Source organism: Lissotriton helveticus, chromosome 1_1, assembly GCF_964261635.1.
Source record: "Lissotriton helveticus chromosome 1_1, aLisHel1.1, whole genome shotgun sequence".
NCBI lineage: Eukaryota > Metazoa > Chordata > Amphibia > Caudata > Salamandridae > Lissotriton > Lissotriton helveticus.
This window is the reverse complement of record NC_136057.1, coordinates 766,681,346-766,703,191: the sequence shown is the minus strand read 5'-3', so window position 1 is coordinate 766,703,191 and position 21,846 is coordinate 766,681,346. Positions and strand designations below refer to the sequence as shown.

General features: G+C 44.6%; 1 protein-coding gene across 10 annotated transcripts in view; it reads right to left on the bottom strand.

Moving 5' to 3' along the window:
- Positions 1–21,846, bottom strand: part of ANKRD26 (ankyrin repeat domain 26) — a 1,096,841-nt gene that overhangs the window by 554,854 nt on the left and 520,141 nt on the right. For all 10 annotated transcript variants that reach the window (XM_078674324.1, XM_078674330.1, XM_078674326.1 and 7 more), the window contains one exon: positions 476–649. In XM_078674324.1, the coding sequence (XP_078530450.1) occupies positions 476–649 (174 nt within the window). The remainder of the gene's footprint in view (positions 1–475; positions 650–21,846) is intronic.

The window sequence follows — 21,846 nt, the reverse complement described above, 5'->3', positions numbered from 1 at the left end:
TCCATCATGTAGTCAGATTGTAAGGTTACAAATCTACCGCATAATTATGATGTATTACACTTGTCCCATAAGGTTGCGCATAAATTGGGTTGACAAATTGTAGATATCATTAACAATGTTGTTTTAGCCACAAACAATACTGCAGGAGAATGTTGGTGCATAACGCCGCATACTCTGCCTTTTCTTGCTGCATAATTTAGATAACCATGCACATGTAACTTGGCCCTCCATTGTCAGAGGACGAAAGTGACTCTGACAATAAGTTTCGGGGCTGTTCTGCTGGCGAAATTGATACTTTCCAGTCATAAGTGAAATACTTTCCCTATTTCACTGACCCATGTGAAAAATGTGTTTTCTAACACTGCATTTGGTGCAATAAAAGCACCTAACGTGTTACAAATCAATATAATCATGTTTCATAAGGAAAAAAATCATACTAGCGATAAAAAATCAACGAAGTAAAATGCAACTCTACCTTTGTTCGTTCTGAGATGTTTCACTTAAAGAGCTATCATCAAACACCTGGAGTGCTTTCCCATTAAGAGATGGAATCTGTTGCTGATTTAGTGCCTTGGCAGAGATCTGCTCAGAACTCTTTTTGGTGTGATTTTTCTTCTCCTGTTTTGTATTCTCTCCGCCTGAAGACGTGCTGTAATTTGTAACAAATTATTACTAATATCATAATGCCTGTTACCGCATGGCCCAGTTCTGTTCTGTGACAAATACGACCATGATATGTATTATGCATCAGACAATGCAACATAAAAGGATGAATTTAGCATTTCAAAAAGGATCTATGTATCAATGAACACAACTAAATGTTGCGAAAAAGTAAAGAGAACAAATATGATTTTGTAAAAACAAGCCTGGAAAATATTTTGAATATTACTGATCTGAATAAAACATAATGAATCTAAATTAGAGGGGTCAAATAAGTACACAAGGCACCAAAACTAACTGTTAATATTTATTTTTTATTTTACCATTTTATGTAGTGCTACACGTCGAATCCGTGACTTCAGAATAATGCAAAGTTCAATTAGAGATGCAGGAAAGTCAGAATCCAACCTAATACAGCAAGCCTCAGATCCCGATTCGTCACTTACTACCGGCACATGTGTAGATTAATCAAGGGCCAGCCTCCATAATTTAGTTTAGAGTTTTCTGGAAAGTAGGTTGCATAGCTCTGTCCTCCATGTCAGATTCAACACACTCCAAAGATAAAAGTTACGGGCCTGAATCAGTGAAGCTCTCTTGACTAGCGATACAACAGATCTGAATCTTGTGGCAACTAGTGGTTGTAACGAGATCCTGTCTGGTAGCCACTATTGCGCTTATCGCTGCCCTGTACAAATGGGAAGATTGTTGACATCGAGAGAGAGTGAACCGAAACAGCACCACCTAATGTATAGCAGCCAATACACTTCTTAAAGGCCATTTGTGTTACAGTGCGTCATCCCCTGTGTCTGCAGCGGTCTGTGATTGTGGAAACAGATCCCCAAGTATCTGACTAGCAAATGTCCTGCAATGGGATATTTCACCGTAAAGTGACAGTGGCACTCTGAACTTTCGAGGAGTTTGTTCATTCCTGTGCTGCCTGATCATAAAACCCTTGCATGCACTGTTTGAGCCAATCAACTATACCAAACTTAGAACCAAACATTCCGCTACTGGTGGTCCCAAACCTGATTTAAGGACCAACCAAACACATATCTTTATTTGGCCATGACATACGACCATAAAAGCACAAGATAAAACCATTCTACATTTATATAATTACCACAACGAACCAAAAAACACCTAGGAAGACTAGATTATGTAAAAATTTCTTAAAAACATGTAATTTACCAACCTGTGCCAACCCCATCAGTTTAAAAGTACATAAAATCGAAAATTAATTATAATTAACGAGAATGATGCTCAAGTGGATATTTATTGTCTCCCCAAGGTTAAAGTGCATAGTTTCTTCTTAATTTGACTGCAGTGACGACGTAATTAAGGATATCTGTACACATTTTAACAGATAATACATTTTGCAGATGAATTCGCCCCTCCCTATAAAATGCAAAGTACATTTTGTTTAAAGAATTGGGCACAAGAAACGTAGTCGAAGGGATTCATACAAGGTGCAAACATATAAAGTGCTCAGTAGATTGGGCATTGGCCCCATCACATAGGCAGAAAGGCATAACAAGTGCATTCAATAAGAAAGGCCTCAATTTAGTGAGATAACATCTATGTTCGGGTTTAGTTATCCAGCTAAAACAGGGCTCCATTACTGTTGATACGGAAATGTTAATACATTTGATCACAGATGACATACCCAACTGCTTCTTAAATCTTGAACTAAAGAACGACGATGAATTCAACCCAGATCTGTGACTGGGGGTGAGTGTCTGAAAAGTTTCAGAGCTCCGTCCATCATTTCCTTGTGTTTGCTTTAACATCAATCAGCCATTGGATAGCAGTCTTATTAGCTAGATTTACGCAATCGGCTATCACCTGCTGTGAAAGTTGGGCCTTAGGAGAATTCTTTAGCCATAAAAGAAGCAGGCCATATTAACTTGGTCTTTAATAAAACCGAAACCCAATTCCATTTGTGCAATGATACTCGCAGTAGATTTTGGAACAGCTAGTAGCCTGCACAAGAAACAGTTTTGGCAACCTAAAATGTACTGAGGAGCAATATCCCCATACAACAGCCCCATAGGTGCCCACTGACATAGCTGAAGCATCTCCCAAATCGGCTTCTGGCCCAGTCTTTGGGCAAATCTGAACATTGCGTCACCAGCCGCACCCATTTTTTTTTTTAGCACTTTAGTTAATATCTTGCCCCAGCTCCTAACGGGGAAACATTCTTTACAACGAAACTTTTACAATGCAGTGCTATTACAACGCAGGTTTTACAACAAAAACCATTACAACGCATTGCACTGGGGGGCGCTCTAGGATAGGGAATAGATTTAATTTACTATCCAACACCTTCCCTACTATCCACGGGGACTGGAGTTGGAATAGTAAATTAAACTATTCACTATCCAGCACCCCAAAGCGCTATGCGTTGTAACAGCATGCGTTGTAAAAACTGCGTTGTAACAGCATGCGTGGTAAAAGCATGCGTTGTAGTGTCATACATCCCTCCTAACAATATCCAATTATATGCCTAAATAATTAAAAGTAAGCACTTAATTTTCTCAAGGGGTCTCCCTTCTATAAAACATGTTTTTGACTTAGGGCCCGATTATGATTTTAGCGGTCTCGCAGCAGGCTGCCATGTCAGTGCCTTGTTCCAAGATCGCCAAAGCAATCTGCACACCACTCACCAGATTAGGAGTTTAATCCTGGTCTGGTGGGCGGTGCTTTGGTTGTCCCATGCCGGTGCCTTTCTAAGGCTCATCCCTCAACCTTAAAAAGGCAAAGCAATGGGGGAACAAAATCACAATCCTGCACGGCATGGACTGTGTAGACCATGCCATGTAGGAACTGGGGGTGCATGCATACAAGAGGGCACATCACGTGCCCCCTGCATGCATTCCCTGGCCCAAAAGCAATAGGGGGCCCTGTAGGTTCCCAGTGAAGTTCAGAGGCAGACGTTACTTTCTTTACGCCTCTACTGCCTGACACTTTATGCTTACTGCAGCGTTTTTAATTGCTTTAAATGTTCTTAGCTGAGCACATTTTTATGTGCTTTTAAACTTTTTCTGAAATTGAACTTTGTTGACTTAAATCTTTGGGTGTAATTTACTTACTTGCCTTGCTGGAATTCTCATGTTTTTTTTGGCATTGCTGCATGTTGCAGGGTGCTCCCTGCCTGGCTTTACGTGGTGGTATTGGCAGCCATTTTTTCACTACTGGGATGGGACACCTCCAGGCGCCATCTTGGTCAGCGGTCTAGTTTGCCACGTGACCTTATTTTAACTGCTTACTTAATGGCGCTTGCAATGCGGACACGCGCATTGGGCGCGCCTGAGGCAAGCCCGTCTGTGCCCTTCCGCATTCCGGATCGCGACCAGCGCCAGCCACGCCAGAGTATCTTGGTCAGCCATTTTTTCACTACTGTGGTGGGACACCTCCAGGCGCCATCTTGGTCAGCGGTCTAGTTTGCCAAGTGACCTTATTTGAACTGCCTACTTAATGGCGCTCGCGATGCGGACGCGCGCTTTGGGCGCACCTGAGGCAGGCCCGTCTGCGCCGGTCTGCATCTGGATCGCGACCAGCGCCAGCCATGCCAGAGTATCTTGGTCCAGGAAGCAACTATGTGACCTGAAGGGGGTGAGTGGTCTCAAACCGTCATATTTTGATTTTAGTGGGCAGGGTCACGCTCAGAAGTTCTGCTGTAGCCAATGCTCTTTTTCGATAGGGGGTTTTGAGGGATTAAACAAAGAACTATAGATACTATATTGAACATCAAGGCTTGTTTAGTAAATTGTAGATTCCTGCCTAAACATGCACATGATATCAGGCTCACTCTTGAATCTGGTTCTTGGGATCTTAGGTTCCTGACCGAGACCAGGTTAAGGGACTCTTCTAACCCTGATATACTTTTGGCTATACCAGAAGATTTTAAGATCTCCATAGTTAACCGAGTTAATAATAGGCGGGGGCTTGCAATTATTTCTAGAAATGGTTGGGAGATTTCTTGTAAAAGACTTGAGATCTTAGGGTTGATTGAGGCCATGTCTTTTTCCATTAAAATTTCCCCCAGGCTTACCGTTGCTGGAATTTAGGTCTACAGACCCCAGGACTCCATGTCTATTCACATGGTGAAGGTTTTTGATATCATTGCCAATCTTCCACTGAGATATGTGAACTTTATGGTTCTCTGCGACTTTAACGTCCATATGGACAAGGACAACTGTTCCCTGGCATAACAGATAGCCGACACGCTTAAGGGGTTGAACCTGACCCAACGGGTTGCTGAACCCACACATCTGGCCGGTCATACACTGGACCTTATTTTTTCCAAACGATCCTGCACTGAGAGTTGAAGTTCCTATGCCATTAACCTGGTCTGATCACTGGTTAATTCCTTTTAGTTTGTCTAGTTCGTGAGGGAATAATAGTCCCAGGTGAGGAGAAATTGGAGGAAAGTCTCCTTGGGTCCCGACCTGACAACGCGCCACCCAAACTAATCGGTGACCCATGCACTTACGCTGCGCTTTTTAATGACTTGGTTATTTCAGCGCTTGACACAATTGCTCCAGTTAAAACTACAAAATCGGCCAGGAATAAGCCTTCTGCTTCTTGGTTTTCATCAGAGCTTTTTTTTAAATTGCTGGCCCCTTTGTTCAATACCCATCTAAATTTAATCTGGATTGTTTCTTTGTCAATGGGCTGTTATCCGTCAATATGGAAACAGGCATATGTCATGCCGATTCTTAAGAAAGAGGATGTAGACCCTGCAGTACTGAAGAATTTCAGGCTGATATCCCTTCTGCCAGCACGCGTAAAAATCTTAGCGAAGGAAGTTCAGCGGCAGTTTTCTGATTTCTTGGAGGTTAATAGCCACCTCCATGACTCTCAATCAGGCTTTAGGGCAGGCGATAGTATGGAGACTGCCTCTTTTGTACCGCCCTACTAAAAGTGGCAAAAACGATACGGGAATCCTTAGACCAGGGCGCTAGTGGCATGTTAGTGCTGTTGGACTTGTCTGCAGCATTTGACACGGTATCACACCAGATTCTATTAGAAAGACTGGCACTGCTTGGAGTTAGGAGAACTCCTTTAGCCTGGTTCCGTCCCTTTCTTACAACCCGGGCAGAACAAGTGTTCCTCTGCCCCATGTTTCCTCTTCCAGCCATCTTGTGTGTGGAGTCCCACAGGGTTCGGAGTTGAGCCCCACTCTATTTAATGTATATCTAGCCCCCTTGGCATCCGTATTTGAGCATTGTGGAGTCCGAGTGGTTTCATATGCCGATGACACCCAGTTGGTGTTCTCCTTTAAAGATCACACAGGGGGCACTTTTGGTAGATTTAGGCAATGTGAGTTGGATATTTCTTCATGGATGACAGACAGTTGCCTGAAGTTGAACACCGATAAAACTGAGGTTATGTTTTTTAATCAACCCTCTCCTCCACGGGCCGATCTCTGTTGGCCGGAGGAGCTTAATCCCCCTCCCGTTCCTGTCACATCTGCCAAAAACGTAGGCTTTAAATTCGATTCTAAACTGTCGTGCAAGGTTCAGATTGGGCATGTTTTCGCTTCTTGTTTTTGGAAATTGAAAACCCTGTGGAGGTTCCTTCATCTCTGCCAATGGACTACAGGGAAACAGTGGTCCGCTTGCTTGTTACATCTCAGCTGGACTATGCTAGCAGCTTGTACTTACGCCTTCCAGCCTGATTAGAAAACTGCACACCATCCAGAATGCCGCTGCCCAGCACATTAGAAACGAACCACTTCCTCATCACATCTCCCGTCATCTGTACAACTTGCATTGGCTCCCAGTTAGGAAGAGAATAGAGTTTAAGGCAGTTTTGTTGCCCTAGGGAGCCTCTAGAGACAGCGGCCCAGGATACCTGAAGCTGAGACTCCAGAAGTACAGCCAGACTAGGACCCTGTGATCCAATTATAAGGAATTGCTGCGGATTCCCCGCTTTGCCAAGATTAGGGTTGGCAGGCGAGCTTTCTCGGTGAGAACTGCTACTCTATGGAATTCCATGCCAGACCATCTTCGTGAGGTAGAGTCGGAATTTGCGTTTAAGAAAGCTTTGAAAACTTGGCTGTTTGACCTGCCTTAATCCGTCCTGCTTTCTCTGTCCTCTTTTGGGTTTTCTCCACTGTTTAGCGCCGGGACACCACCGTTGCTGGAAGCAGTGCGCTTTTTAAATGGAATGGAATAGGGTCCCCTTGGTTTCCTCACCACCATCCTTTACATGGAAACTCGTAATATGAATGGCAGTGCTGCAGTGGCAACACCAGCATATTTCGGCCTCACACAGCAGAGGGATCATGGATCCTCAGCAGTTGCAGTGGTCCTTTGGCAATCCGATCACTAAACTCGTATAGGGTGGTCGGACCGCCGGTACAGCGGTGCCCGCACCGCCATGCTGCTACAGTGGTCCATAGGACCGCCAAAGTCTTAATGAGGTCCTTATTATTTTTGGGGCCACATGACCTAAAAGATTTTTGCTGCTTCACCCTGAGTCTAAGGCTGAGCATAAAATTATTAAAACCATTGAAAAGATTCCGGAGGCCATTTGCTGTCTGAGCTAAGAGAGCTGCATCGTCTATGTACAGCAATACGGTGGCTACCTAGGAACCCATTCTGGGAACGTCTTTACAGCATGATTTTAACGCTGAACACAAAGAATTTATATAAAAGAGCAAAAATAAGGGGAATAAAATATAGCCTTTCCTAACCGTTCTTAGTCAGTGTATGTCTCACTCTAGTTGTGGTGTCCCAGTGCAAACGTTTGATAAGATCAAGTATGGGGAGTCGATTCCATCATGTCCCACAACAAATCCCTGTCGACAAGGTCAAAGGCACAAGAGAGGTCCATAAAAGCTGCATGCATGGTCCCCCTCCTGGTCTTGCCATAATTTGTCACAATAAGTGTGAGATTGAGGGTTTATTCTACAGTCCCCAGTCCTGGCTGAAAGCCAAATGGGACAGAGAAAAAAGAGGAATTGCTCTCTGCCCAGGTTTCCAATTGCATTAAAACGATGTGGCCTAAAATGTTTGCTGTTGAATCTATCAATGCTATTGGCCTATAACATGAGGGTACATTTCTATTCCCCGTTTTAAAAATTGGCACTATTATGGAATATGTCCATGAAGCGATTGTGCCTCTCTTCACCACCACCCCGCAGCACATTGGGGACCAATGGGGCCCAAAACTCAATGTTAGGTCAATTGATACCCCGTTGGGACCTTCCCATTTGCAACATTCAAAATAGCTTCAATTACAGAGGGTATATCTATAAGACCAGCTATCCAAGTGCCATTTACAGTATAAAGACCCAGACTATTGGCCTTGGTATCTTGTCTTTCCAGTTTATATAGGTTAAAAAGTAAAGACTAATGATTTACCCTGTCTTGGTCAGTGATGTGGCAATCTATCTCCGAGGACAAATTATCCTGGAAAATAAGACAATATACTAAAAGTTTACAGTCATTCAGCTGGGCTGCTGTGCTTGGAACTTCCCAGGCATGCGCCTTAATTATTTTTTTCCTTGGATGTAATGCATGCTTATACTTAAGTCTGGCTTCTCTAATTTCCAGGACAGTACGAGGGATGACATTTGTGGCAGCATTCAGCACACTGAGTGCAAAGGGAACATTCATGACTAAACCATGAATGGCCACTGCGCTCTTTGGACGGTTTTTTCGAGGTGAGCCCACTAAAGAACAAGTTACTTACCTTCGGTAACGCTTTTTCTGGTAGATACAGTATCTGCCTGTGGATTCCTCACCTTGTGAATATCCCCCTTGCGCCAGCAACGTTCGGAATTTTTCTTTGTAGCACGCCGGCGTGGACGACGTCACAGGAACGCGGCATCGCGCGCGACTCTGTCTGATGTCACCGACCCCTTATTAGGCCTACGTCGGCGTGATGACATCAGTTCCGCCCTTTTTTCCGTGCCTTCGAGGCACCCGGACGGACCAATGATAGCAAATATACATATATACAATGTACATAGTACATACAAATCAGAACAGCACACATAGTGCGAAGCAAAGGTATCAAAAACCCAATATATATACAAATATACATACAAATATACACAAACTCAAGTATAGCAGAGTGGACAACGGGGAGGCGGGTGGGTCAGTGAGGAATCCACAGGCAGATACTGTATCTACCAGAAAAAGCGTTACCGAAGGTAAGTAACTTGTTCTTCTGATAGATACATCTGCCTTGTGGATTCCTCACCTTGTGAATAGAGTCCCACAGCAGTCCCCACTCCCGGAGGAGGGTGTCCACTCTGCTACACCAGGAAATCTTGGAGGACAGAACGCGCGAAGTGGCCGTCCCTCCTCACCTCGGTATCCAAGCAGTAGTGCTTCGCGAAAGTGTGGAGGGAGGCCCAAGTCGCGGCTCTGCAAATGTCCTCAACAGGTACACCTCTAGACAATGCAGAAGTAGCAGACCTTGCCCTGGTAGAATGAGCTCTTATACCCTCAGGAGGGTCCTTACCCGCCAGAGAGTAGCAAATCTTGATGCACAGGATTATCCAGCTGGAAAGTGTGCGCTTGAGCACCGATCTGCCCTTCCGACAGCCAGCAAAACCAACAAACAGCTGGTCATCAATTGAAGTCTTTAGTCCTATCCAAATAAAAAGACACCGCCCACTAAGGGTCCAGACGGTGTAGTCTCTCTTCCTCCTTAGAAGGGTGAGGGGGAGGATAGAAGGTAGGAAGGGTAATGGACTGTCGTAGGTGGAAGGGAGTTACCACCTTAGGCAGAAAAGCAGCCCTGGTCCTAAGAACCATTCGTTCAGCATGAATGGTTAGGAATGGGGGCTTAGAACTAAGAGCTTGAAGCTCACTCACTCTCCTTTCCGAGGTGATTGCTACCAAGAAGACCGTCTTGAAAGACAAAAGCCTCATGGGACACTTGTGTAAGGGTTCGAAGGGAGAACCCATCAAGAAAGTCAAGACAAGATTCAAGTCCCACTGAGGCACGATAAATGGAGAAGGAGGGAACTTATTTGTGAGGCCCTTCAGAAACCTCAAAACCACTGGAGATTTAAAAAGAGACGGCTGGTACGGCAAGCAGAGAAAAGCCGATAACGCCGAAAGGTAACCTTTGACTGTGGCAACAGCAAAACCTTGCTGCGCCAAAGAGAGAGCAAACTGCAAAATATCAGACAGATGAGCCCTCAAGGGGTCAACAGCCTTCTCCCTACACCAAACAACAAATTTAGACCATCTATACGAATAGATGGACTTGGTGGAGTCACGCCTGGCCGAAAGAATGACATCCACCACATCGTGAGGGAGAGAAAAAGAGTTCAGGTTGCCCCGTTCAATCTCCAGGCATGAAGGTGTAATGTCTGGAGGTGGGGGTGTAGAACCTGCCCCTCCATCTGAGAGATGAGGTCTGCCCTGAGAGGGAGACGGAGCGGAGGGTGAGAGGAGAGGTGGAGTAGGTCCGTGTACCACACCCTTCTTGGCCAATCCGGGGCGACCAATATGACTTGGGCCCGGTCCTGGCGAATCTTCCTCAGAACCCGAGGAATCAAGGGTATGGGGGGAAACGCGTAAAGGAGTTGATTTCCCCAACTCAACTGAAACGCGTCCCCCAAAGCTCCTTGCATCGGATACTGGAGACTGCAGATTGACGGACAGTGAGCATTCTCGCGAGTGGCGAACAGGTCCACCCGAGGAGTCCCCCACATCTGAAAGATGTTGCAAACCACCTCTGGGTGAAGCCTCCACTCGTGGTCGCCAGAGAACTGCCGACTGAGAATGTCTGCCCGAACGTTCAGAACTCCGGCCAGATGATTTGCCATCAGACAAATCTGGTGGTCCTGAACCCAGGACCAGAGACGCAGAGCCTCTCTGCAGAGACACTGCAACCCTACTCCTCCCTGTTTGTTTATGTACCACATCGCGGTCGTGTTGTCCGTCAGGACCTGAACTGACTGACCGCGAAGGGAAGGGAGGAAGGCCTTGAGCGCCAAACGTATCGCCCGTAACTCTAGAAGGTTGATATGAAGCAACCTTTCCTCTGGAGACCAAAGACCTTTGACCTCCAGATCCCCCAGATGAGCACCCCACCCTAGAGTGGATGCATCCGTTATCACTGTGGCCACCGATGGAGGCAGCTGGAAAGGCTTTCCCTGAGAAAGATTGCTTTCCACACTCCACCAGGACAGATCCGCCGCAGTTTCTCTGGAGATCCTCACAGACTCCCTGAGATCTCCATTGTGCTGATACCACTGCCTGCGGAGACACCACTGGAGTGCCCTCATGTGCCAGCGTGCATGGTTGACCAACAGAATGCAAGAAGCCATCAGACCGAGCAGGCGAAGGACCTTCAGGACTGGAACAACCGCTCCATTGAAAAATAAAGGAATCATTTCCTGTATGTCGCGAATCCTTTGAGGTGGAGGGAATGCACGACATACAGTAGTGTCCAGTACCGCACCTATGAACAGGTTGCGCTGGGAGGGCACCAGGTGAGACTTGGGTACATTTATCGAAAAACCCAACCTGTGTAACAACTGAGTTGTCTCTTGCAAATGGAGGAGCACCTTCCCTGGCGACTCTGCTTTGATGAGCCAGTCGTCCAGATACGGAAATACAGGAATCCCCGATCTTCTGAGATGTGCTGCCACCACTGCCATCACCTTGGTGAAGACTCGAGGCGCAGTAGTAAGTCCAAACGGAAGGACCGCAAACTGGTAGTGTTGCGAACCCACCGTAAAACGGAGATACTTCCTGTGCGACTTCAGGATAGGGATGTGAAAATAAGCATCCTGCAAGTCGATCGACACCATCCAGTCTTCTTCCAACAGCGCTTGAAGAACCTGCGCAAGAGTGAGCATCTTGAACTTTTCTTGTTTCAGATACAAGTTCAAGATCCTGAGATCCAAGATCGGCCGAAGCCTGCCATCTTTCTTGGGGATCAGAAAATACCGGGAGTAGCATCCCTGACCCCTCTCCTGCTCCGGAACCACCTCTATGGCACCCTTTCTGAACAGTGCCAGGACTTCTTCCTGCAGGAGGAGCAGGTGGTCCTCCGAACAATAACCTTGGCAAGGAGGGTAATTGGGAGGAAATTCCCGAAAGGGAAGGGCATACCCATTTTCTACGAGATTGCGAACCCAAAGATCTGATGTAACCGATTCCCAATCCCGTAGAAAATGAGTAAGCCGACCCCCTACCGGACCCGCATGATCCGGAATGGCGGATCTAGGGCTGCTTTGCTGCTGCAGGTGGGGGGTGGGTATTGGAAGAGGGAAGTAGAGGAGGAGGCTTGACGTCCACGACCCTTCTGTCTACCTCTATAAGACTTGTACAGAGGGTTCTGCTGTTGCTGCTGGCCTTGCCTGAAAGGACGAAATGAAGATCTGCCAAAACCTCTAAACTTCCTGGCAGCTGTACCTCTCGACTGTAAACCTAAAGACCTTGCCGTCGCCCGGCTATCTTTGAATCTCTCCAGAGCTGTGTCTGCTTTCTTTCCAAAGAGACCAACCCTGTCGAAAGGTAAATCCAAAAGAGTAGCCTGTACATCAGAGGAAAACTCAGAGGATTTTAACCAAGCAGCTCTTCTGGTAGCCACCGAAGAACCCATTATCCTAGCCACGGAGTCAGCAGTGTCCATGCCACTCTGAATAACTTGACGGGCCGCAGCTTGAGTGTCCAAAACAACCTCATTAAAGTTCTTTCTGTCTTCTTCTGGAAGTTTAGCAGATAATTGTTTGACTGAGTCCATTAAGGGATGCACATATCTGCCAAGCAAACAAGTAGCATTCGTCGATTTTAAGGCCATGCTACCAGAGGAGAAGACTTTCTTAGCGGCCTGATTAAACTTCTTGGAGTCCTTATCTCCAGGAACTTGAGGAAAGGAGCCAGCTGATCGATTTGCACAAGCAGCCTGCACCACCAAACTCTCTGGCGAAGGGTGAGATGACAAGAACTCAGGATCTCCAGGAGCCACCCTATAACGTCTCGCCACCGATCTAGACACTGCAGGTGCAGACAAAGGCTTTTTCCAAACCTCCAGAATTGGTTCGGTCAGAGCTTCGGTAAAAGGAAGAGTAGGTTCAACGATAGAAGAGGGTGAATGTAAGACCTCCGTGAGGATATTGGGCTTAAACTCAACTGTTGGCAGAGTTAAGTTTAGCAAATCAGCAGCCTTCCTAATTACCATATGATATGGAACGACATCCTTGGAGGGTGTATCCGAAACCACAGGTAAACCCCATTCCGGAGAAAGCTCAAGACTGCTAGCAGAATGAAGATCCTCAAAATAATCATCATGCTCATGAGATTCACCTTCCTCCATTTCAGATTCCACATACTCTTTTTCTTCAAGTAGACGCTAGGCTCTACGCCTCGACCATTCCATACGGACCGACGTCGACGGATTCGGTAACGACTCCGACGGAGTCGGGGCCGGCGTCGACCGAGGAGCTGGAGTCAGAGAAACAGGAACCGGCGTCGAGCCTCGATCTGAATTCCGAGGTCGATCCGGAGTCGGCGAAGCCGTGCGCGGAGTCGATGACCTCGGCGGCGCTGAACCGATCCAAGGAGGGCATGGAGTCGGCATGAAGGGTAGAAAAGGCGCAGGTGCATAAGCTTGAGGGACACCCAAGTTGAAAGACAAAGGACCCATAGGACCCGCAGGTGCTCCAGTGGGGTACAATGCCCTTGCATACACTCCATACATAGCATTTAGGAAATGCGATGGATCTTGACCAGGACCAGGAAAGGAAGGGTAAGAACCCATTGGGTTTGCAGGAGGCTGAACTGGATTCGGCTACCCTTGGTTCTTTAGGTTTTCCAGTTCATCCTCCGGAATCGGAGATTGAGGGACCTCCACGACGTCCTCATGCTCCGAAGACTGACCCAAAGCCGGATTCTGATCCAGTACCGGAACCGGTGTATGCTCTCGAGATCTTACCGGAGTGGTAGCATCAGCAGGAGATGGAGACACAAAGTCCTTGTGATGCTTTCAAGAAGACCTCTTCTTAGAGTCCGAAGAACCTGAATGATGGTGAGAACTATGCTTCTTCCTCTTGTCTTTTCTTCGAGGAACCCGAAGCATGCCCAGAAGCCGATTTCGAAACCGACTCCGATCTGGCCCTCGACCTCGATCCCGACCTCGATGACTTCGATCTCGACCTCGATCGCGATTTCGATTTCGACTTCGGTCTCGATCTGGAGTGTCTTGATCTTGATCTCGAAGATCTATCGGCTTCTTTACCTTTTATCTTGGCCAATAAAAGTTTTGCTTCTCTTTCACGCAGAGCCTTCGGATTCATTTTTGAACAGGATCGACAGCCCTTGACATCGTGATCCGATCTCAAATACCATAAACAATCCTCGTGTGGATCAGTAATTGACATCATTCTGGCACACGAGCCACACTGCTTAAATCCCGTTTTCTTCGACGACATCCTCGACGAAGAACAGAAACAGTAACAACAAAAAGAAACAAAGTCTCTATCTGTAACAATAGAAGATCCCTGAAACCGTTAGCGTCGACGACGCGGAAAAAAGGGAACTGATGTCATCACGCCGACGTAGGCCTAATAAGGGGTCAGTGACGTCAGACGGAGTCGCGCGCGATGCCGCGTTCCCGTGACGTCGTCCACGCCGGCGTGCTACAAAGAAAAATTCCGAACGTTGCTGGCGCAAGGGGGATATTCACAAGGTGAGGAATCCACAAGGCAGATGTATCTATCAGAAGACTGCTCTACTAATTCCCCGAAAACTGACCAATATTTTTCCAGGGCCATCTTTTGGAAAAAGGCAGCCCAAATTCTCATTTAAGTTTCTGGTGATCAAATCTTCAAAAAACGTTTGTGGGTCAAGAGAGCCCCACCTTACACGGACCCCCATGTTTGCTGAATAGTTGACTTGAGGTATAATCTTAGCATGTGGAGTGCCCTGAAGGAAACATTTTAAATTTAAAAAGCACAGGATTATGATTGCTATGTGATGATGATCACAGCTCACAGCCATCAAGATACAGCTCTGCATTCCCAGATAACAAGACAAGATCTATAAAACTGCCCTTCCCCACTTTCTGTGAAGGTGGGTAAGTTTTATTTCCCACTATCCTGAAAGTCAAATGAGAAGGTTAAATCGTGGGATAAAATTATCTGATTTAGGGATTCCCTTTTGTTTGAATGGGCAAAATGACCTGTGTATCTTCACCTTGGGCATTAACAAAACCACATATTTGTTGCCCAACTGGCGTTTGGAGATATTAAAATTCCTGCCCATATTACTGAATAACGGGCCTGCCCTTTACTTGCAAATCCCATGACTAGTTCCCCCAAATTATCAATGATGCCTGCTGGGGGAGTTGAGAAAAAATGTAAATTAAAATGAATTAAAAGAATATTAAGCTTTTGTTTTTGGCCAGTAAAGATATACAATTTTGATGCAGGACCCAGAGGCTAAAATTTTAACTTTCAGAATACTGATAGCACATGCCACAATAGTAAACAAAGCCCCATTTTCCCTCTTCCAGCAACTGATGGAATAAGACTTTTAACCGTTAATAACTACAGAGTCAAAGGCCCAAAGTCTCCTGACAACAAATTAAATCAGATTTATCAACAAAAGACAACCAGTCTTCATTTTGTAGTTTTGAGCTGATCCCTGCAATGTTCCAAGATAAATAGAATATGCTTTGGCTGCTGCCACTGTTACTTGGCAAAGCAATGAATGTTCTAAGATGTTGATATGAAAGCATTTTAAGCTCAGGGTTGTTTCTCCCGGGGCCTAACGCATAAGTTTCCTGGATTTTCTTTCCTGCAAAGAGTGGATTGTTCATACAAGACAGGGGCATACACTTGTTGCTGGGTGGTAAGACAAATAGGTTGGGGTATGTTACAGGGGTACCTGGTGCTAATGAGCCTGTTATTCCTTGGGGCGACTGGTGGAACAAAATGTTTCCTGCAAGCTTTGGTTGCACACATTCAGGACAACGGTATCCCCCGAGTAATTTATTGGTAGGGAGGGTTCCAATGCCACCAACTCTCTGTACCAATACGATTCCTTTACTTAGATCCCACTGTGAATGAACAGTACTTTTTAGCCAAAACAAGACCTTATTCCTGAGACACCATTGTGGTTCAGCAGTATCTACAGAGAGCCGGGGTACATTTGCCAAGGTCATAACATATGGCCAGGAAGTTGGGGGAGGTACATCAATCACAGGTAGATGTACTTGGTTTAAGGTACTATTCCCCCCCAACCTTCAGAATGTTGTACAGGGGCTAGGGGCCTATCATTTTGGTGTAACTGGTGTGATGGAGCAGCTAAAGTAAAGGCTCTGTTACAGTTTCCAGGCTTGACATGATTATTAGGATCTTACTCGTTCCCCGAGTGGTGATAGATGTACGTGTAACAGGTTTAGATGTGTGGATAAAATCACAAAGTCTGTTGTGAGGGTGCATCACTAATATGATGTTTAGCAAGACCTGGGTAATTAAAACCCTCTTTTACAAGTTTAGCTATGTGATTTTTGTTTGCCTCAATCGAAGAGAGACAGCCACAAATAGGGAATGATTTAACCTCAAGGAAAGAGCCAAAATAACTTTTTAAAGCGCCCCAGAAATCAACAGTCCGGGGGTGGGGGAAGAACTGGTTTGAGGCATCTAAAGCCTGCTTAGTTTTATTCGTCTTCTGCTTAGGTGTCTTTTTCCTGCACTTGGAAAAAGGCCCTGGGTTTGGAGGCCTTGGAGCCATGGGTTATATCATGAGTCTCCAGTTGATCCAAAACCAGTGCACTCAAGACAACCAAGGATGCCTTTCATACCCATTTGAAACACTCGTATTATTAGTAGAAACAACAACTATTGTAGAGCTTTTTGCAACATTCGACGCAGGCATGTTAGTTAGCGATGACTGTGATATAGCGCGGTCTTCTGCAGTTAATGAGAGCCATCACTCTGCTAGTTTTATTTCATTTAACACAAGATTCCCTGCCCTTACCAGGAAGCGAGCAATAGTGGGGGTAGGTGTTATGTATCTGAAATGTTCACAAGGTTTGCCTTCCTTTTTCCCATAGCGATTTGAACTGCAATAATCTTTAGGTAATAAAACAATGGGGCAGATTTGGACTTACAGGTGTCAACAGTGGCTTCAGAAAAACACTTGAACAGCAATCAGGGGCAAATAAAAAGGGCCAAGAGAGTAGGCCCAGCCCGGTCTCTGACAGCCCGTATTGGGCAGTCTTTGCCTGGATGCACCCTCAGGCGTGTCCCACGCAGTGTGATCTGAGCAGTGCTTTAGAGCGCGATGTCACCCTCTGGCCTCCAGCTGCCACTCGGCTGACTGGGGGACGTAGCCCCACCCCAGTCCAGTGCAGGGGAAGTCAGGAATGTGGTCCGGGAAACCGCTTAAAGCAACTTAAGGATGTTTTTATGAGATTTAAGTTATTTTAGGCTGCGGATACTGGGGCCGGTGATCTTGTTTTCAGGTATTATCACCACTCCTTAAGTTAAAGCCCCAATAACTAGAAATAACCAATTTGGAAAAGGAATTACTGAGTCAAAAAATACAGGTTCTGGAACTTCAACGTTCACATCCACCACATGCTTTAAGCAAATGGTAAATGTGAGTAGGGGACTGCAGAAGGTTTCACAAGGTGGGTGTCAGGGGAAGGGCGGGCTTTTGTGCCACTGAGGGGGGAGTTCTGCATGCTCACCCATGCTGTATGAAGTATTGGTGTGGAACTATTTGAATATGTGCCCTCTGCTTATGCTGGAGCCACAATGACTTTCCAAGCTACAAACTAACACCTGTTAAAAATTGTCCAGCTGCACTGGATCTTCCCCCCTCTCCCTCGAGGATATTGCTCCTACAGACTCATAAGAGGGTATACAGCTCCTCTTATGTCTAAGGTACTTAAGGCTCTCCCTGAGGGTAGTTGTATACCAGAAATTCAGTTGTCTGATTGGCATGAAATGATGGCCCGACCTTGGGGGTAAAACCCGGATACCCACACAGCACGACCTAATCTCTGTCAAGTAATGTGATCCAACTGGATATGGATATCGCACTCCGGTGGGCAAATCTTATACAAGATACCGCTAGGTGGTGGGTGCCGAGTTGGTTAACCCTCCTGGGCATGAGGGTGATAGACAATCTTGAAATATGCGTTATTTCCCTTAGGAGTAACGTCTCCAAGTAGGCACACCTTCTTATAATATCATACCAGTTCAATAAATTTCATAGAGAACTTTTCAATGTGCTGTATTTTATTTCTAGATGTTTTTCATACTTATGCAATGCTTAACAAACGCTGTGTTTTTTCTTTAATGCAGGTATTCCGTTACTTTACAACTTTGTACTTCACCATAGTGAAGGCGATATACCCGACGGATATTATCGTATCGCTGGCTACAGGTTAGATTACTTTGTTGAAACGAATTTTCACCCGGGTCACTTTTTCACTATTTTACTTTGTGTGCACCGGCCGATCTTAGTGTTACATGTTGTGTTCACAAATCTTGACACATTACCATATTCTTAACTGGTCTTTATCCAAGCCATTTCGCTGCGTGTGCACGCACATTTTTTCAAATATTTCCAGGTTTCCTTATTGTTTTTACCCACTGCACACACATTCACGGCACTTTTTTGACCTGCACAGGAATATATTGTAAGAACGTCGAGTGCACTTTGTACTTCTACATTTGATATATTTGGACATTCTAACAGCAGGAATTAGGTTGCCTGAAGTAGATATTGTTTGACTGCTCGTCTGTTCACCTTTTATATTGTGTCACTTTGACATTCTTTAAGTTTTGTCTGAGTTGTGTGCTTAAAAATGTTATACTTTCATGCTTTCAGAAGTAAAGGCCCCTGAAGAAGGGCTCTTGCCCAAAATGCATTGGGCAGAACAATGTGGAATAAGATAAAAATATAATGTACTATGAAAATAATAGTAGGAAAAACATCTAAAAATAAAATACAGCATATTGAAAAGTTCTCTACGAAGTCTATTGAACTGGTTTGATATCCTAAGAAGGTGCCTACTTGGAGACATTACTCCTAAGGGAAATAACTCATGTTTCAAGCTAATCTCTGTCAAACCATGGGATTTGATCTTTTGGGGGGGGGGGTGGTGTGGTGTGTGTGGTGTGTGTGTGGTGTGTGTGGTTTGTGTGTGGTGTGTGGTTTGTGTGTGGTGTGTGGTGTGGTGTGTGGTGTGTGTGTGGTGTGTGTGTGGTGTGTGTGTGGTGTGTGTGTGGTGTGTGTGTGTGTGGTGTGTGTGTGGTGTGTGTGGTGTGGTGTGTGTGGTGTGGTGTGGTGTGGTGTGGTGTGTGTGTGTGTGTGTGTGTGTGTGTGTGTATGTGTGTGTGTGTGTGTCACTGAAATAACCATAGGTTTCAAGCAGGTTATAGCTAGGAATTATCATTTAAAAGACCTTACAAATTCATTGAAAAAAACATAGATTTCAGGGGTGTTATAGTTAGCTGGACATTTCACTCATACAAAACCATTGAAATTCCTCCGTTATAGTTAGTTCTACTAACTGTAACTCTCGCGCCCGCAATCCACTGGTGATGATGTCACATATTACATAATTCATGACATGGTCAGTGACATCACTGATGACATCACTGATGATGAGGATATGCTATACACAACTCACTAATAGCAAATATAATGGGACCCCCTCAAAAAGTTAAATATGGCCAAGGAAGAGAGGGGAAAAAAATAAATTACTACGAAAGGATTGTTCCAACACTGGCCCTAATATTCACATACTGGTATACATCCTACTGTCAATCTGATCTTGGTGACAGACATATATCAATCAAAATGTATTTTATCATTTTTTTATTTTCAATGTATTCATTATTTTATGTTATTCATTATTCTTTCATTTATAGAAAGACATTTCATCACATATTCAATATAATAAACATTTTCAAAATTCACGGTAAATACAGAAGGTAATAAATATGTACAAAGCAATAACACGAAAAACTTCAAAAAAGACACCACCTGATCTCATACACACAATCTCAGAATACTACCACATTCACACCCATACTTCATTCAAACCACACCATCAAGGGAAAAAAGGAAAACTGAGTCTTAGTTGGCAGAATCTTCACGCCAACTTGAAGGTCTCAAAAACCAGCATGAACCCCGCACCAGGTCGACGCGCGTTCCGGCGGCTCAAGGCCACCTTCCTCAGGACCTCTTTTGTACAATCTAATCCAAGATCAGGGGACCTACAGTATGTACATAAAAAAGAAAAGATATGCTGTCACCATATAATCTCTCATAGAGTTGAGAGAAACAAACTCAATCTACAATTTAAGAAAAACGTTGCTCAGATTAACATTGAAGCTCTACACATGACCACAATTTATCGACAAGTGCCTAAGGTAAAGTTATGAACCATACATGAGGAATATGATGATTAATCCTAGAAGCACCTAATATTCTGCTAATCAAATAGGCGATGTTATTGCTAGTTACATCTATCTAAGGACTAAAAAGAAAAGCAGAAAAAAAGGAAAAAAGGATTTTCCTTTTCTATGTATTTATACCAGAGGGCATGGAAACAAAATGTTATGATGGAACATAGGCCTACTTACGGTTAAAAGCAGTTTACTATTCCTAGTCCATAATTCATGTTCTCATGAAAGACAATCAAGTTGAATAATAAATCGTGAAGACACCTTAGAGACAAAAAGAGAGATGCCCCACTCTAAGTATTCATTTAATCACGTGAGTGCAAGCAAATAACCCCCGCTCTTCTGTTTAGAACCTATTCTTACCAAATCTAGAGACAGTGAGGGGCCAGATCTTAGCGTTGATTAAATCCTTTATAATAATGTATGTCTGGTCTTCCACAGAGCAATGAAGCTAAAACCAAAAAGATACGCCAGTATTTAGGATTATATAGTTTTCTGAAGGCGTTTTACTGTCATATCTAACCTAGTAACATTTGATAAAAGACACACCTTTTAAACAAGCGATAACTTTCTTTCTTTGATCCAGGTTCGAAAAAATGCTCCAAAGTGTATTCACTCGGTGGAGGCGGAAATAGTTTGCTCCCCCCATCGGAAATCTGCAGCGTAAGAACACAAATTGTATCAATTACGACGAGGCAACGTAAAGTCACGAACGAGATACGCATTGAGCGTTTTAAAAAACGTGAATAAGTGCAGAAGAAAAGTGTAGTTCTATTTCTCCGATCTTATGCCCCACAGCAATGCTGCTTACCATGAAATCGTCAGTCGTCCAGATACATGCTCTCCTCTGCCTGATGTCATCATTACAAACGGCACTATGGGCTAGATCTCAAACTTTTAAGCCCTAGACGGAAGCGTGTCTTAACGCGATACTACCTAGTCGCCCATCGCGATCTCGAGCGTGTGGGGAAGCTAAAAATAGATAAGGGACTACCGTATGTCTCTATTTCATCGCACAAATATCCGCGAACACGATCCAGAAAGCAAACAATAAATACAGAGTACATGGTCCTTGTAAAAACTACAGGATACTACACGAACATCATTAATTCCCCTAATGCCCGCTAATCAAAAGCACTGATTTTAATAGAAAAGGGGAAAGTCACAAGTTGCTAATGATTAAATGTAGCTATTTCTACCCGGATTTGCGAGTCAAATGCATACTCCAATGAGAGGGGTATATTTTGGATACACTCGTATAATAACTCGTGTCCAGAAAAACTTATTAAGCAAATGAGCCAGTCTAACTTTAAGTAGTGTACAACAATACTAACGGTGTCAATCATATTCACATAGCTCAAAAAAGCCAAAAAGGCTCAGACAAGTTCGAATTACAGATATTCGCTATGTATAAAAAAAGAAAAGACATCTATTTTGTAACGTACCAAGATATCTCCTCATTAAGGCCGCGTTTAACACTGTCAAGATGGTAAATCCAGAAGGTTTCACGTTTTTTCCGAATACTTTCAGTTGATTGGCCCCGTCTTGGTAGCACCTTTTCCAAGATAGACCACTTAATGTCTTGCTCATTGTGATTCCTATCTAGGCAATGTTGAACCAAGGATGCCATCAGTTTTTTGGTTCTGATGGCTGACTTGTGTTCACTGAAACGGAGACGGAATTCGCGGCCTGTCTCTCCTACGTAGGCCAAACCACAACTACAGAACAGGATATAAATGATATTTAGGAGATTTCTTCAATAATTGGTTTTCTCTTTC